The sequence below is a fragment of the Leucopleurus acutus genome (genome assembly GCF_964270905.1).
Source record: "Leucopleurus acutus genome assembly, chromosome: 2".
NCBI classification, from domain to species: domain Eukaryota; kingdom Metazoa; phylum Chordata; class Mammalia; order Artiodactyla; family Delphinidae; genus Leucopleurus; species Leucopleurus acutus.
The window spans coordinates 4,655,396-4,672,630 of NC_139143.1; the positions used below are offsets into that span (position 1 = coordinate 4,655,396).

Consider the following 17,235-nt stretch of genomic DNA (forward strand, 5'->3'; position numbering starts at 1 on the left):
TCTGCAGCTACTCTGCTTCAAATAGATACTTTTTATGGTAGCTGAGAGGTTAAACATGCACAGTTTACAATTAGATAACAGCTTCTTCCCAGCCTGATTATTTAAGTCAAGAAAGGACTGCAAGTTAAAAATAAATCAGTGAAAGTAGTCTTTAATACTGACCAGGCATATGCTGCCTTTAAGGCTCCAAACCACGCTGAACTATGATGGGGTACACGCCAAGGAAAGACCCACAGAGAGGTGCTAGGGAAGGTGTGGGAAGGACAAGCACGTGACCACAGGTGGCACTTGGCACCAAAAATGAAACTGCTTTCATGCCTGGTTCAAGAACACTAATTTTCCGAGTTGTAATCAGAGGATATATCACACTTGGAAATAGTGTGGGGAGCATGAATTGTACACTCAAGAGACCCCAGTGTGAAAATTCTGATGCTGGTGGAAGGACGGCCATGCGTTTACTCAGCTGGCAACATTACAAAATCAGAGAACCATTGTCTCATTTTGAAAGGGAAAGAGGAGTTCAAGCAACCCTGTAACGCAAACAACAACGACAACCACAACACAATTTCCCCCCAAGAGGTTTCAAGTATTTGTCCAGCACAAGGACCAGTATCAGAGGCCCCTAGCCAGCTCTTTGTAAAAATCTATTCCATCCTCAGGAGGTACAACAAGCATATATAATAACTAAATCACACACGTACATGCAAAAAGGAAACTATCTTTGCTCTTCCGGGAGACATTAAGAAAGCAAGTAAAATGCCATATTAGAACATGATTAAGCCGTTTTGTTTTTTTTTTTCTCCTTTTCACTAGAGCAAGCCGTCAGACAGGAAACACTTCATTGTAAATAATAAATGCAACTTTGATGCAAATAGATTTGCTTGAATAGCAGATAACTACCCTTAATTACTTACATATACCTTTGGAGTACATAATGTGGTTATATCTTATGGCAGTTTAATTTTTCTAATTAAGTTTTGTTAAAATTGCTTTCTGTTTCTGTCCATGAGGAGGCAAGGCACTCAAAAGCAAGACTGGCACAAAGGAGAGACGACCCTTGAGGATTAAACAAGCTTTTGTAAATAATTAAAAAAAAAAAGAACTGTTAATAAACTAATAGTAATGATAGAAAAGGACTTGCCTGCAAAACTTACATGAATGCAAGTGTGGTATTTTCTCCCTTGAAAAGTAAACACATATCACTGATGAAAGTCTATAATTAAAAATGGGAAATTTTAACGTTAAGACATCTGTCTAAAAAAGAAAGTGCTTAATTTCAGTACTGTGAACTTCCATTAAAACCTCTGACTTTTAAACCATGTCACCTTACTGGGCTTTAGAGGAGGACACCAAAGACTCTGCAGCCATCAGGCCGACTAATCTGGGGAGGCGGGCAGCACTTTGGCACCTGGTGTTACGCCGCGAACGTCACATCACACGGCAAAGGGACCTGAAGCTAGGGAGACTACCCTGGCCTGTCCGTGACATTTGCAAGGGCAGGGGCAGGGGAGATTCCAAGTGTGAGAGGGTCTCCACCTGCCACTGCGGGACTTGAAGATGGAGGAAGGAGGGAGAAGCCAATGAGGGCAGCTTCAGAAGGTGAGGCAGCCTCGGGAGGACACAGGAAGGAAAAAGGGGCCTGGGTCTGGCAACACCGAAGACCTGGATTCTGCCAACAACCCGGATAAGTCACCCCTCGAAGCTCCAGAAAAAAATGCAATTCTGCAGGCACCCTGATGTTAGCCGGGTGAGAGCCATGTTGGAATTCTGACCTACAGGACTGCAAAAATAATAAATCTGTTGGTTTAAGCCACTGCATTTGTGGGAATTTGTTAGGGCACCAATAGGAAAGAAATACAAATGCACTGACGATTCATTCACGCGTCACGTGGGCCAATTCCACGTGCCGAGCCAGCCACAGGCCAAGAACCCCACAGGAAATGCTTGTGGTCTAAAGCATCCTCGACCTCTACGAGTTCACTGGACAGTCTGGGGATGGGATGAGGTACATTCTTTGAAGGTATTTTTTTGGGGGGGGGGGTAGAAGCCAATACATTTACCATAAGAAGAATAAAATAATAAAATGGTGATCTTTTATCATTTAAAAGAGCTCTGGTTGTTCACTAACTGATAAGGACCCTAAACCAGGTAATCACAACCACTTTAAAGATTTGAATTAGAGATGCAGAAGAGAAAGCAGTTCATGTGCTACATGGCACTCAGTCCACAGCTGGTGTTTGAAGTTTGGTGAGTAATAATTATTATTATAAATGTTTTAAATTGGCCAAAATAAGGTCCCTATCACAAGTACATCCAGGAGGGAAAACTACAGATTTATTGATCAAGAGAAAACTCACCAAGGACCAATACTCTAGCACACCTCATGAATCATTCTGGATTTAAAAATAATCTCTCTGCTCAGAATCTCCTAATTCAGAATGATGGACACTCCCTAAGGCTATCCATGGCTCCCTCTTCCTCCCCCCACCCCCACCGGGCACACAATCCCATCAAGAGAGCTAATTACCCTTCAGGTGCAATAGCTACAAGTATGTCACAAAAATAAACAAGGAGAGAAGGAGTGCAAACCACATAAACAAATGAATGAGGTATGTTTCCTTCATCTCATGGACAATGAAGGGGGACAGCGCTCACCTTCACTGTTTTCGGTTCTCCTCTTCCTGAACACCTGCGAGAATTATTCATCCACTCCTTTAAGATGGATGCGGCCACGAGACTTGTTGTAGCCAATAAAATACGAACGGGAATTAATGTGTTACACTCAAGTAGAAAGACTTAACTAAGAGCCAGTAAGTGATTCTCCAGGATCTCTTCGTCTCATGAAGATCACACAAGGCTGAAGCCCCCTGAAATGCCAAGTGACCACCTGGAGGGCGGCCACCGGGACCCACATGGGGGCCCACAGCTGACTCCGGGTGACCAGAGAAATAATACGCTTCAGTGCTAAGCAACTAAATGCTGTTATTGTTTCTTCCTGCGGCATAATCTAACCTATACTTACTGATATATTTAGTTAAATCCATCCTTTGATGTGTAGCCTGTCTCTAATTCATTTGATCAGTATGCACTGAGCATCTACTATGTGCAATGCCCTCTCCTACACATCTGAGATACATCAGAGAACCAAAAACATGAAGAACCCGGTCCTCATGAAGCTTCCACATGGCTGAGGCAGAAAGACAGAAAGCACTAAGCGTAATAAGTGAGTAACACAGCATATTCGAAGATACAAAGTCCTACAGGAAAAACAGAAAAATGAAAATAGGATAAAGGATCAGGAACCGTAGGGATGGTGTGTGGGGGGCTCAGGTTCAGTATTAAACACAGAGAGCTCGGTAATCCCCACCCTAGCCCCACACAACATGAAGGCACAGAGGAGAAAATGTGCTTTAAAACTGCCTGCAAATAATAAATGCTGTGCACATATTCACTGCTACGTTTGCTGTTGATATTTAGTAGCCGTGGACGATTCCTCTGGGTCATTATCACAGGAAATTAGGGCAGTTCGATATGGTTTGACTAACAATCATGTATTTGGATTATTTTTAAATAATCCAAGGTGACATGAGAAAAATTGCACCTTGACTGCCATGTTCCTACTTCACAGGTTTTGGTGAAGTTTTAGTTTTCAGTCTAGAAGAGCCGTTTCCTTAGAAATATCAGCCCCAGTTGCTGGTAGACAGAATGGTTGTAAGAAAGACTTCCGTCCCGATTTACTTCTGAGTCTTGGGCATGCAGAACAGTCAAGTGCAGGATGGGGGCAAATTGCACTTTCACCTGCGGGCCCCTCAGCTATGTGCACAGCGGGATAAGGTAACCCCGACGGAGGGAAGTAACAAGTCAGAAAACAGTGGCAGAGTCAGGGAAAACGCCACAAGGTCCGGATACAGCAAAAACATACAGTGCCGGGTGGGAGAGGGACCGCAGACTGGGGAAGCTCGCCTCACTGGTTTCCAGGTGCAAAGCCCGTTCGCCTCCTATGCCTCAGTCTCCTGGGCTCTAGAAGGGAAACAGTTTGCATCCATGGCTCACGTCCTCCTGCGAGGACCTCAGGGAGCTGAACGGCTGCAAACTGTACAGAACAATCAGGAACATTACTCCCCACCTCCAGGAGCACAGGCAACTCTGTAAATGACTGCACTACGTCTGACCAAACGAACTGGCCAGAGAGCAGGACAGCAGAAGGTCTACAAGGAGAAGGCAGAAAAATGGGAATCTGTCTTTAAGTTAATGGAACAGCATGAAAGTACTGTAAACACAGACTAATGTTTTCCCAGTTGCAGGTTATCACCCATTAATGAGTTGGGAAATCAACTTTAGTTGATTTAGCACCTGTATCTTTGAATGAATCAGTTCAGGTATTTCAACAGAATAAATAAATTTCACATGACTTCCCTCTCCTCTTCTCCCCACACCACTGTCATGTGAACATAAGCAACTTCACGTTCATACAGCAACTTGCAGTGTTCAGAAAACATGTTTGCGTTCATTTTATCATTAGGTTAGGGGTTGCTTGACATAGGATGGTTATTACCCACATTTCCATTTTTAGAAACCAGGAAACTGAACCTGGGAAAAGTGAATGAAGGGCTTGTTCAGGGTCCTACAGAAGAATGGGCAGGTAAATCCAAGTGTCCTCTGTTCTGTCTCACGTTCAGAACAAGGCAAGAGGAAAAGCACGGCGGACATCATAGGTAGGTGGGTAGCCAAAGACGGAAGTGGGCCAGCGGACACCGACCTAGAGGACCCCAAACGCGAAGCCAAGGACTTCTCACGATATTCTTTAGGCCACAGGGAACAGTCAAATATTTGGAGGAAGTAACATGATCAGATAATGTCTTTGGGGAAGGATTATTACAAACAAGGGAGGATACTTTCCTAGTCCAAACATGAAGTTGTTGTGGATTAAGGAGGACAGGACAGAAAGTGGATAGACTGGGAGACACTGTGTGTGGTGGGAGCAGAAGAAAAACTAAAGGCCTCTGAGATTTTTTTTTTTTTCAATTTTGAAGAACTGAACATGGTCTGAACATCCAGCAACATCAGATTTGGTATCTGTAATTTTAACCCTGAATTTAAGGAATTATTATTATTCTATGTTGACATACTCCTTAGTTAAAAAACTGGTTGTGAAAACTGACTGGAAACGTGGCCACCTACACAACTTCATTTCCTACAGAAAATGTGAGAGAACCAGAGATTTTATTGCATGTCGATATGTTACCATGTAATTAAATGATACAAATAAGAGATAGAGGGCTTCCCTGGTGGCGCAGTGGTTGAGAGTCCGCCTGCCGATGCAGGGGACACGGGTTCGTGCCCCGGTCCAGGAAGATCCCGCATGCCGCGGAGCAGCTGGGCCTGTGAGCCATGGCCGCTGAGCCTGTGCGTTCAGAGCCTGTGCTCCACAACGGGAGAGGCCACAACAGTGAGAGGCCCGCGTACCGCAAAAAAAAAAAAAAAAAAAAAAAAAAAAAGAGATAGAAACTGAAGAGACAACTGAAAAATTCAAGGACTTGACAATCTCTTAAGGATTGTTAAATACAAAAAAATTTGGAAGTGTGTTCCTTACTAATGATTGAATAAAAATAAGTGAAAAATCTTTGATTTTTTAAAAAAATGTATTTTGAAATAAACAAAGTATAAATCTGTTACTACAACAAGATATTTCTAAAATCCTAGGTATTTTTGCCTTTTTGAATTAAATTCCTGAAAAAAATCTCCTTTACAAAATTAAACAAAATTTGGCATCAGAACAGACTTCATTCAAAGTAATCTTATTCGGATTTTCCTTTATGAACGATATACAGGTCTCATTCATTTGTAGTTTCACTAATATTTAAACCTGCACTGTGAATAAATAAATCATGCCCTACAGATTTAATCCTCAGCAAAATCAGAAAAAAAATCAACATACTGTAAAACATACAGTTTATCATATTTCCTGTGAGCAAAATAAATTTGTATAGGTGGCCACATTTTCAAGTACTTTTTGGAAAAATAAAAGCAATCTTTTATTTTTTATTATATTATAATTTATATATTATAAATTTCCAGTGTACAATACAGTGTTTCAATATTTTTACAGATTATACTCCATTTAAAGTTATTACAAAATAATGGCTAAATTTCCCTATGCTGCACTATACATCCTTATTGTTTATTTTAAAAGCAATCTTTTAAATTTGCTCTTAAAAATAAAAATATATGTCAGTAACACAGGAGGGCAATAATTCTTTAAAAGCAAAAATTAGGGTCAACTTGTCAACAAACATAAATCTATGTCACAATTTCTGTCCTTGTTATTTTATACATATTCTTTGTTAGCAAAGAGTTTTCCTGATCCTCCTACATAGGATTTTTATTGGGTCCAAATACCTTGGTAGGCTAGAGTTCAAACTTTAATTCTTGATGTTCAACGTACTTTGCTTAGTGAACTTCAGTTTCAAACCATCAAAATCTTTACTTCACAGAGAAGATAGGCAGGAATAAAGCATGTTTTCTTATTTTAAGAATATTTTTCTCCAAATAACATGGAAAACAAAAATACTTGTGAAACAAATTATTTTTCTATTGATTCATTCATCCAACAAATCAGTCTCATTGCTACTTCCTCACTGTCTGTACTTCAGGTGTATCTCAGAATGTTTTATAATTATGGGCATCCCCATTTATATGTGTGTGTGTCCATACACACACACACACACACACACACACACACACACACACACACACAAACTACATGACCCTAAGTGAATTGATTTAGATAAAAACTGACGTTAGAAATTCTTAATGAATTATTAAATCTATTAAATTTTTACCCTCTATATCATATAATAACACATCACCTAAATCTAAGACATGCATACACGTTTGTAAACCCCACTGAGGACTTTTGTAAGAGGCAGAGACAGGCAAGCTAAAGAGGCCCATTTCCTAAACTGTTGAGATTTGGTTTTCACACAGTATGCTGGATACTTAGGGTCAGGCAACTACGGCATGCTCAGAGCGACAGCCTGCAAAGCAGCAATTACACAATACATATATGTGTGCAGGAGCATGGATACGTGCAGTTGTGCCTGTGTGCCTGTATGTGTGTGCATGTGTAACTGTAACCTAGCATTTCTAAGTAGATTAACAACAGAGTGCTGTTAGGATATTCCGTTCAGATGAGTAACAGTGAACACGTTATCTTCCCTAACGATCAGTGGCACTGGCTTGGAACAATCTAAAGTTTTCTTCACAGAAATCCTCTACTATTTGCATTGTCAGAGTTGGAACTTCCAAATAAAACTTTATTAAAGTGCTCTGCAAATTTATGCATTTCTTATGGAACTTCATATCAAATTTTCCTATCCTGAAAAAACTGTAATGTTCTGCAAGAATAAATGTAAAGTGAAAGAGAAAACTAAAACATTGTTACTCGGCATCAGTTGAAATTTTATTTTCTTAAAGTACTGGACAAAACTGAAACTCTGTGTAAAGGGTAAAGTATTATCTTCCCACCACTTCTTAATCTAGGACCCAATATCTTGTCATTCAGCAAAGACTGATCAGGTGCCCACTTATGTGCCACACACTATCCTATATACAGAAGAATTAAACGACAGGTTCAAGGCCACACAGGACCTTTATGTCAAAGCCATTTAAAAATGTCCAGTCAACTAATTCAGATGCTCGTTTCATAACATCATTATTTAGTGTAACTCACTTATTCCCCATCAAGCCATTTAAAATTGTTTTATTTCTCATTTAAAAACAATAATTTTATCCAAAAAATCAATTGTTTTCAATGATTTCATCTTTCACCAAAGATAGGGCATCATTAAATTAAAGCCAACTTATTTTTATCTTAATCCTTGTTTTATTTTGGTTGTTACCATTTTGACAAAGTCATATTACAAGGGGACAATATGATTTGAAGAGTCTCAGGAGAAGCTCTAACACTCCCTTTAAGTTATTCAATTTAAAAATTATTTCGTCCTAGTAATTATTGTTTCTAAACTGGACAACCTTCTTTCCATTAATATAATGTTGTAATAGCTACATTCAGTTCTATTTTAGGTACAAAGGACACTCGTATATTATCAGCTCTAGAATGAATAAATTACAAGCATCTTCTACTTTATAACTTAGGGGAATATCTTCCTCCTTAGCCACAGATCATCTCTAGGTCCCCCCTCTACAGCAATCACAACCATGTATGTTACTTTAATAAATAAACATTTACAAACAACTATAGTATCTTTAAATGGTCAGGTGAGGTCCTTTTTCAAGATACGGTTTATTCTTCATATTAATATTATTAATGTAAAAGAAAAAGGAAGGATCCATGGCAATGGTTAAAACTAGATTTGTTCATTGGCATTTTCTTTTACTAAATGCCTGCCTGAGGGTCAAATTAACAGAAGTATCCAACTGTCACATGAATGGACACATTATACCTGACAGGTTTCAGCTCAGGACCTGATGATTTTTAAAATAGTTTTATTTAGACTATAAAAGCTAGCATGTAATCTGTACATCCCTTACATTTTTAACCATATGGGCGGGGTGGGGGGAAGGGGGGTAGATAACCGAATGAAATTATACTGTGTCTCTTACCTAAAGAATGTGCAGCTGTGGTTTTGGAGCTAAAAAACCGACCAAGCCCAAGATCTCCAAGTTTGACGACCCCAGTGGCTGTAATGAACACATTAGCTGGTTTTATATCTGTGAATAAATGAAGGGATCAGGTGAAAGATGATGTCAGTTTAGGTATATTCAAGGGATTAAAAAACACTTCTCATTGTTGAATTTAAAATATATCTCAAAAATGAAAGTCAGTTTGAATTTTTAACCAATTATTTTGAGTAATTTTCATATAGCCTAATATTTCTGAGTCTCAGTCCCATGACAGATAATCATCAATGCAGGATGATCACTATTCATTTTCATTTAAAATGTATTTTGTTTTCCATTTTCAAATAAACTTCTGTGACATTCAAAGCACAAAATAAATTTGTGCCCTTCTTATATCAATTTCAAATAGAATATCCAACTAAAGAGCAATTTATTGACATGTTTACACAAAATATAAAATCATAACTGACACAGGTAATTCTTTACTTAGATGACCTCAGAAATTTTAATTGCTTAAGTAAATTGTACTGAAATTGTTCAAACCCCCAAATCAAGGGATTAATGCCTTAGTGATGTAACCTTCATACATTCCACCTAACCATTTGACTGATAACTATAAATATATTAACAGTGAATGCTGAACATTAAAAATCTAAATAGCTGTAATGTATAGTTCATTAAAAAAAAACAAAAAAAACTCTTCCTTATGCATGTTCAACTGCTTTCCTGCATCTAATTTTTTTCTTTTACCAACATAATCAGTAAAAAAAAAAAAAAAAAAAAGTCAAACAGAAAAATAACTAATTCTTATTTTAAAAAAAAACCAAGTAGTCTTCACTTAAAGGCTTATCATTCTAGTAAAATCAAAACTTGGAAATAAATTACCTGGGAAAGCCTGATACTGTGCATCGTTGACACCAACACTAAAAGTTACTCATGACTGAACTCACCCCGGTGCATGACTCGTCGAGAATGCATGTGCTCCAGTGCACTGCACAGCTGCACGAAGTACTTCCAAACAGTCCTTTCAGGAATTAGCCTCTTTTGTTTCTTAAAATGCTGTTTAAAAAATTTTAAATAAGATTTTAAAAACAGAAATTATCTTCAGACTAGATTCTGACTTCAGTCAGAAAAACACCTACTTTAATCTACCTATTACCAGCTAAAAAACATGATTTTCCATAGTGAAAGGATACCAAGATTTTTACCGGACACAATGGCTTAAACGTCTCCCCCTATTGTATCTAAGGTCAGCACAAGCCATATCATGCTACGTCTTTGTGGTGTCCATCTATTTCAAAAAATTAACATCCACATAAAGTAATTTCTTATCCTAAAAGGAGGATGTCAGATTTTATTTTAAGAATAGCCGGAATAAAAGAGTCTAGAGACATGGAGGTGATTATGTTCATTACAAGATAGTCCTTCTCTTGACAGAAGGTAGTGAAGTAGAATTCCTTTAAATATTGAACCATCCTTGGTGATTTGAAATATCACTTAATTTATTAAAACTTAAATAAATAAAAGGGATTTATGTGAAAAGTTTTCATGAATATTTCCACTGCATACTCCAAGTCAAACTTGCACTTTGCTTTGAACGAATGAAACGAAATATGGGAGCAAAACATTACAGGGAGACCAGGACAAAAAAAGCTGAGTGTAAATATGCTAGCTTGGAAGGAGTGGGCCATCACGCGTAAGAGGGCAATAACTAAATAACTGCAAAACCAAAGGTACATATTCATGCCCGTTTTTCTACATTACCTTTGCTAGAAGAATATACTAATAATATGCTGATTCAAGAACACAGTTCGTAGCTTCATAAGATTTATAAAGATTCTTTACATAAAAATTATTTTTCAAAAACAAAAGTGTAATTGGTTTTCTACTTAGCAAAATCTATAAATGACCAACATGAAGAAGTATTTCATTTAGACAAATTTTCAGACAATTTTAACTTTTTAAGATATACATTTATTAATAGACATCGACATTTAAATACGTGCTTTAATGCACTTTATCTGGTGACTTGACATTTTTGAAAGTTCAACTAATTTGATTTCTTTTGTTATTGAATATGGAGAATGATACTTCAGATGATTCCAAAATAATGAGCTGTGTCAGTTCCTACCCCTGTGACCAGTTGAGGGCAGGCTGAAAGGAAAAACAATACAGGGAAACAAATCTGCCTGTATCCCTACTTCATACTTAGCAAAGGATTATATTTACTGTCTCATATGCACTCAATACATCAAAGGATAAATCTTTAAGGAAAAGCGAATCACTTTAGGTTAATCTTTATTGGAACACATACTATAGGAATGAACTTATTAGCAATTTCAATAGCTATTACATCAGTAGCAAAAAAACAAATAACAATTAGATGACCAGGATATTAAAAAGCAAATCAGGGTTAATACTAAAATGGTGAAAACCTCCCATATCATGTTTCAACGTTAAGTCTTATTAATTGCAGACTGTGTCAGCATCGGTTTTCATTCTATGGGGGCAATGCTGCAAAATCAGTTCTATACACATAATATTCTTTCAGATTTGGAATGACTCCAAATAAAGCCAGTCTATGTGCTTTCCCTCACTCTGGATTAGCATATCAGAAGACTGTTTGATGTCAACAGGAAGATGGGGACCAGGTTTCTTTTCATTCAAAAATAAATATACCGTATCATGTAAGTATCAGACCATGAAAGAAGCAGCTTATGCTTTAATATAGATTCTGAAACCACCGTATTATAATTAACTTGACAATTTACCTTTAAAGTTCCATTATTAAAAAATAAGTCATATATAAAGGAAAGGGCAGAATGAAAAAATTGCCCTCAAAATGGAAGATGTAACCAGGCCAAGATAGTCTGACTATTTTCATGTTTTCATATTCTTGTTTAGGATCGTTTCTTTCAATAACAAATTAAAGGTGATAACAATAAACTGGCATCAATATAATGCTACCGAGACGGAATGACTTGGCCAAATGTAACTATCTAAATTCCTAACATGTTTCTGAAGAATAATTTTAGGAATTTGACTGGATCGTAAAATAAATCAAAAGCAGTTTCATTACGTCATTGGTTATCTCCCAATATTTTTTATGTGTCTGTTTAAACACATGCAGTTTTTCAACCATCCTTCAGTGTAGATTTTGTTTTTTTTTTTTTTTTTTTTGAGGAAACCAATACTTATGATGAGAAAAGGCTGTCTGTTCTGATGGTGGCACTGTTGGCTATCTCTTAAAAAGAGGATGAACAGAAAAAAGGCAACACAAATTTGAATTCTTTTTACTACTGGTAAAATTTATATTAGCACTACAAAGGAGGAACTTACAAAATGCCAATGTATTAAAAAAAAGAACCACCTTTTCTTAACTTATTCTAATATATACATATCTTTTAAAAGTTAATTATCCAGTTAAATAGCATTACTGTTCAAAAATCCTATCTTTCTTTTGAAAAAAGACAGTCCCACATAAATATTCAGCTCTAGATTTGGAAAAAATCTAATACCAATACACAGAAATTAAAAATGTACATTTATTTGTCATGTGGTAAGTTTTTAATAAAGCAATAAATAATTTTTAAACGTTAGTAGTAATAAAGATTTCTGGATATTACAGGATATGTCATTTTTACTATATTTATGTTATAAAATAGAATTTTAACTTTTTATATCTGAAAATAAAATATCTAAAAAGTCATGAAAAGACAGAAATTAGCACTCAGATATACCTAACCACTTGGACAGAATTATTATTTAGTCTTTTTTTCAAAGGTACGTTCATCTTTTTTCTATGCAAAGCTTCAAATACTGTTTACTTTAAAAGCATATTTTTCTATCTCCATCAACATTATTCAAATATACACTGAACATTATTCACATCAAAAGAAAAGATGTAACAAAAAAGGCAGCCAGGGTACATGTAAAATGCATATACAAACATCAGGTTATATTATATTCTCATTTATGTATAAAAAGATTACCAGCATCTCACTTAGGTGAAATTCAGCATCCCTGGTAAAACATGTGCAATGTCACTGAATGATGTGTATTAATATAAAAGAGGCTAGCTGATGCAAGCTGCTTCCATTCAAAGATTTTTGGAAAATAGTCACATCTTTTTTTTAAATTGTCAAACATCCTCCTACAAATTAAATGCCCCAGACCAAATTACATAGTGGGCACTGCTTATCAAGTATCAGTTTTGGGGTCACTTGGTTCCTGAATCTAGACACCACTACTCCAAACAGCACATACATTTATTTCTAAGTTTTATAACTCTAGCATTCCTCCTCAGGAAATCTTGGGAAAAAAATTTAACAGTATTACCCAGCATAAACTCATCAACAGAGAAAGAACAGAAAATTATCTTGTTGGATCAAAAAAAAAAGTTAATCTCTATAGTGTATCAAAATATTTAAGCCCGTAGTCTGGTATATTAATTTTTAACAAGAAAGTTTCAGACAAAACACCAAGAACCAGAGTGCCAGCTTCACAGGTGTGCGGCCCATACATTCATGCAGGGCCCTGCACTGAGTGTAATGCTCTGTTCTGCCGCCTAGAAATTCCTAGTCATTTGTCAACAAGGGGACCCACAATTGTGTGCTGGTCCTGGGAACCATATACCAACATCCTTTGGAAACAACATACTGCTGTAGTTAAAAACAAAACCAAAAAGACAACAAATAACAATCCTGTCAGGCAAGTCATTCTTGAAGAAAATTAGGAGAAATGGTAATTAAATAACAAGAAATAATGAAGTTATATGAGAACTGGCATTGCAGGCATCAGCTGTTTTCCATCTCTTCCAAGTATCTCACAGGAGGAAGTAAGTAATTTATGTTCACTATGAGGAACTATTTCCTGCTTGGGGGTGTCATCAGATGTTTCATGTGCCACTCACAGAATCCATATGCGCCTTTAATAACAGACCTGATTCTTGACAGTAATGGCTGTGTGACCTTGAAGAAGCCGCTTAACCTTGCTGGGCCTCTGTGTCCTCACTATATTAAACAGAGCTTGGAGATGATCTGTGTGGCACCTGCTGCCTCTAAGGTATCTCAGTTACAAATAAAACACAAATAATAAATGCCTGATTGGCACATTTTCACACTTAAAAATAACAAATTTTACTAGTATGTCCTGTCCTTTAAATCTCCAGCTGATAAAAACAAAGCAAAAATAACAATCCTAATACCTCTGAGATCCCCATAGGTCCAGTTAATGCTATAAATGGCCTTCACATGAGATAACAGGTCAAATTTTTGTAATTAGGTAATTATAAGGTAACTGACCTTGTAATTAGGTCAACCATTTACCAACAGAAGGGATGTTATGTTCCCAAACATTTCTGTAAGTATAATGCATTTTTATAAGATGATATTTTGCAGTGGTTATTTCAAAGAATCAAATGCACAGGGACTGGGTGATGGAAAAGACAGGATGCTTCTAAAAGTGTTATTGACAGTTATATGTCAATCTTTCTATGGAAATATTTTTATTCCAAAGGCATAAGAAGGTGTCAACAGACTAAACTGTACAAGTATTTGCTATACACCAATTTTGGGAATTATATAAATGCATAAAATAGTTATGTCTCAATTAGAATTTTGGTATGTGATACTAATTTGCAATGTGTGAATATTTTCACCCTTGGCACTCAGAATAAAATTTAGGTAACCTAAGTTGCTTAGAAGATGCAAGTAATATGGGCTTGGCAGTCAGGAGATCACTAAAAATACTTATCATCTGCATCTAATTTTATCCTCTTTGATAAAACATTTCTCATCCAAGCTCTACTTGTCTTTTTCCTTTCCTATAAATGTTAGAAAAGCTGCTAAGTGTACTCAGCTGTTTCTAATTATAATTTAATAGAACATCGATGTAATCCATTCATTCCCCAAAGTCAAAATCATATAGGTTAATAATGGAAGTGGAAAACATATTTTATCTTATGGTAGAAAATGTGAAACAGATAAGATATTTTTTCTGAGTAATTAAGCCTTGGGGGAAAAAAAAGACCTTATTTAGCAAACAAGAAAAATAAGCTCCTATAAAGTCACAATATTTTTCCCCCTGAAAAGTTGCCTTCTAAATGTTCATACATCAGTGTCAAGGAAACTTAGGATATTTTAAAAAATCAATGAAAAAGATATGAATGCATCAGAATTACTACAAGGAATTATGCCTGCATTGCTGCCATGTTGATAATTCTTAAGAGAAGCTTCCATGTTCCTAAAATTCATGGGAAAATACTTGGAAATACTTAAGATGCTGTCTCTACTGCATTAGAGGACTAGAGACAGAGGTGGTGAGATGAAAAAGCAGGAAGTCCATCTTTAGGACGACATGGAAGGTCACAAGCAGAGAGGGCAACACTTGCCTCTGATGAATTCTTTCTAGTTATGTTAAACCAGACAATAGTAAGAGAGTTAGAAAGATATTTCAATATTCTTAATGGACAAGGAAGACAGCAGAACAATAATGAGACAATAAAAGTCTCTCAGTGGAAATCTGAACAAAGAAAAATGGGACAGAAGTCCGTACCTCTTCTCTCTACTTAATTGTCTACAGCTACCAGCACTACTGCTTGTGGTGGTAAATGGTTTATAAAGGCAGCTTTCAATCAATATTACCTTCAAACAGAAGGAAAATTATCTTCTTATTTTTTCCTAAGTAAATATAGTTCAAAACTTACACACCACTTTTTCATTATGCTCACAGGACGACATAACGGTCATTATGGTACATAATTTTCAATTTATTAAAATCCCTAAGTTCAATACTACTTTATTACCAAACTTCTCAGGTATCAAAGAAAACCCAAGGGATACTTTATCAGTAACACTGCTTCTGTAAAAATAATGCTGTATAACACACCTACATATACATACCACACAGACATAAATCTACGTGGTTACACACACACAGGTGTACATGCATGATGTAGGCAGGTAGGTACCTATGTATAGACTATTCAATTCTGTATAGTTTTTTCAGATAGCACCACTAATCTGTAACCTTAAGACTTCTGAATAATTCTAAAGTCATGTATGAAATAAGATAGATAGCAATCGTATACAAGAGATTCAGCAGGAAACAGACTGCATTTGGAATCGCTGGCAATTCTCCCTGTGGTCTGGCTTGGGCTGCACACTTTATGCCAGATGCTGAAATGGACAGTGTCTGTATCCTCTAAACCATAAATCAGAGTCAGCAAAGATAGATGGTGCTGGTGGGGAGATTTTACTGCTTCAAGGATCCAAAGGTCAAGAGTGTAAAAGACATTTCTAAGTGATTTTATTTCCAGTACAGCCTCTAAATTTGGATAAGAACAGATAAGAATATGTCTGCAAATGCAAAAAAAAACAACCACACCAAGAAGGCGAACAAGATTTACACGTTATAATATTTGAAGATAATAATTATCTCCAAAACACTTCATGTTTTAGCTAACTTATCAAAGTTTGTGGTAAGCAGAATTCTCAGACATACCTCACCCCTCAAAATCCTCAAGTCCTGGTGCACCATCCCCTCCCCTTGAGTGTGAGCTGGGTGGTGAATGTGATGAACTATCACCTCCATATTAGGTTATCTTATGTGACAGAAAGGATTCTGCAGACATAATTAAGGCTCTAAATCAGCTACTTTTGAGATAATCACCAGGATGATTATCCTGGGTGAACCTGACCTAATCGGGTAAACCCTTCAAAGAAGTCAGAGAGATTCAAAGCCAGAGAGACTCTCCTGCTGGCCTTAAGGGAGCAAACTGCCACAGCAGAGAGGGCCATGTGGCCTCGAAGACGGCTCCCAGTTGATAGCCAGAAAGAAAGCAGGGACTTCCATCATACAGCCGCAAGGAACTGAATTCTCCCAACAATCAGTGAACAAGGAAGAAAGCTCTAAACCTCAGATGAGATCACAGGCCCAGCTGGCACCTTGATTTCAGTTTCTAAGACCTTGAGCAAAGAACCCACAAACCAGTATGTGAACTCACTGACCCCCCCCACAAACTGTGAGATAATTAGCAATTAAAAGCTAATACAAAGTACATTTATAAACACAGTAAAAAAAATCAGTATAAAAGATTAACATTATGTCTGTATAAAGGAAGAGTCTTAAAGCTCCTACAAAATTTAAAAGAAATACCACACAGGTGGTAAAAATGTAGAAAATACACAGTTGACAATCCAAAAACACAGCCTATATCTAAATATATTACAAATAAGAAGAGGTAGCCTAACTCAGGAACAAGACACGGGAGCCACTCTTGCCACCCTTATTCAACACAGCCCTGAAAGAACCTGCCAGAGCAATCAGGCAAGAAAATAAACAAATTAAGGGCATTAGAACCGGGTAGGAAGAAGTAAAATTGTCTCTACTTGAAGATGACATGATTTTATAAGTAAAAAATCCTAAAGACTCCACCAAAAAACCATTAGTTCTAATCAACGAATTCAGTAAAGTTTCAGGATAAAAGTTTAACATATAAAAATCAGTAATGTTTCTATACAGTAATAGTGAATTATCTGAAAAAGAAATAAAGAAAACAATTCCATTTACAGTAGCATCAAAAACAATAAG

At 36.7% G+C, this 17,235-nt stretch overlaps 1 protein-coding gene across 3 annotated transcripts in view; it reads right to left on the bottom strand.

Annotated features, from left to right (window-relative positions):
- Positions 1 to 17,235, bottom strand: part of NEK7 (NIMA related kinase 7) — a 147,811-nt gene that overhangs the window by 37,636 nt on the left and 92,940 nt on the right. For all 3 annotated transcript variants that reach the window (XM_082857576.1, XM_082857575.1, XM_082857577.1), the window contains exons 6-7: positions 9,594 to 9,702; positions 8,626 to 8,733 (exon numbers count right to left, since the gene is read on the bottom strand). In XM_082857576.1, coding sequence (XP_082713702.1) covers positions 8,626 to 8,733; positions 9,594 to 9,702 — 217 coding nt within the window. The remainder of the gene's footprint in view (positions 1 to 8,625; positions 8,734 to 9,593; positions 9,703 to 17,235) is intronic.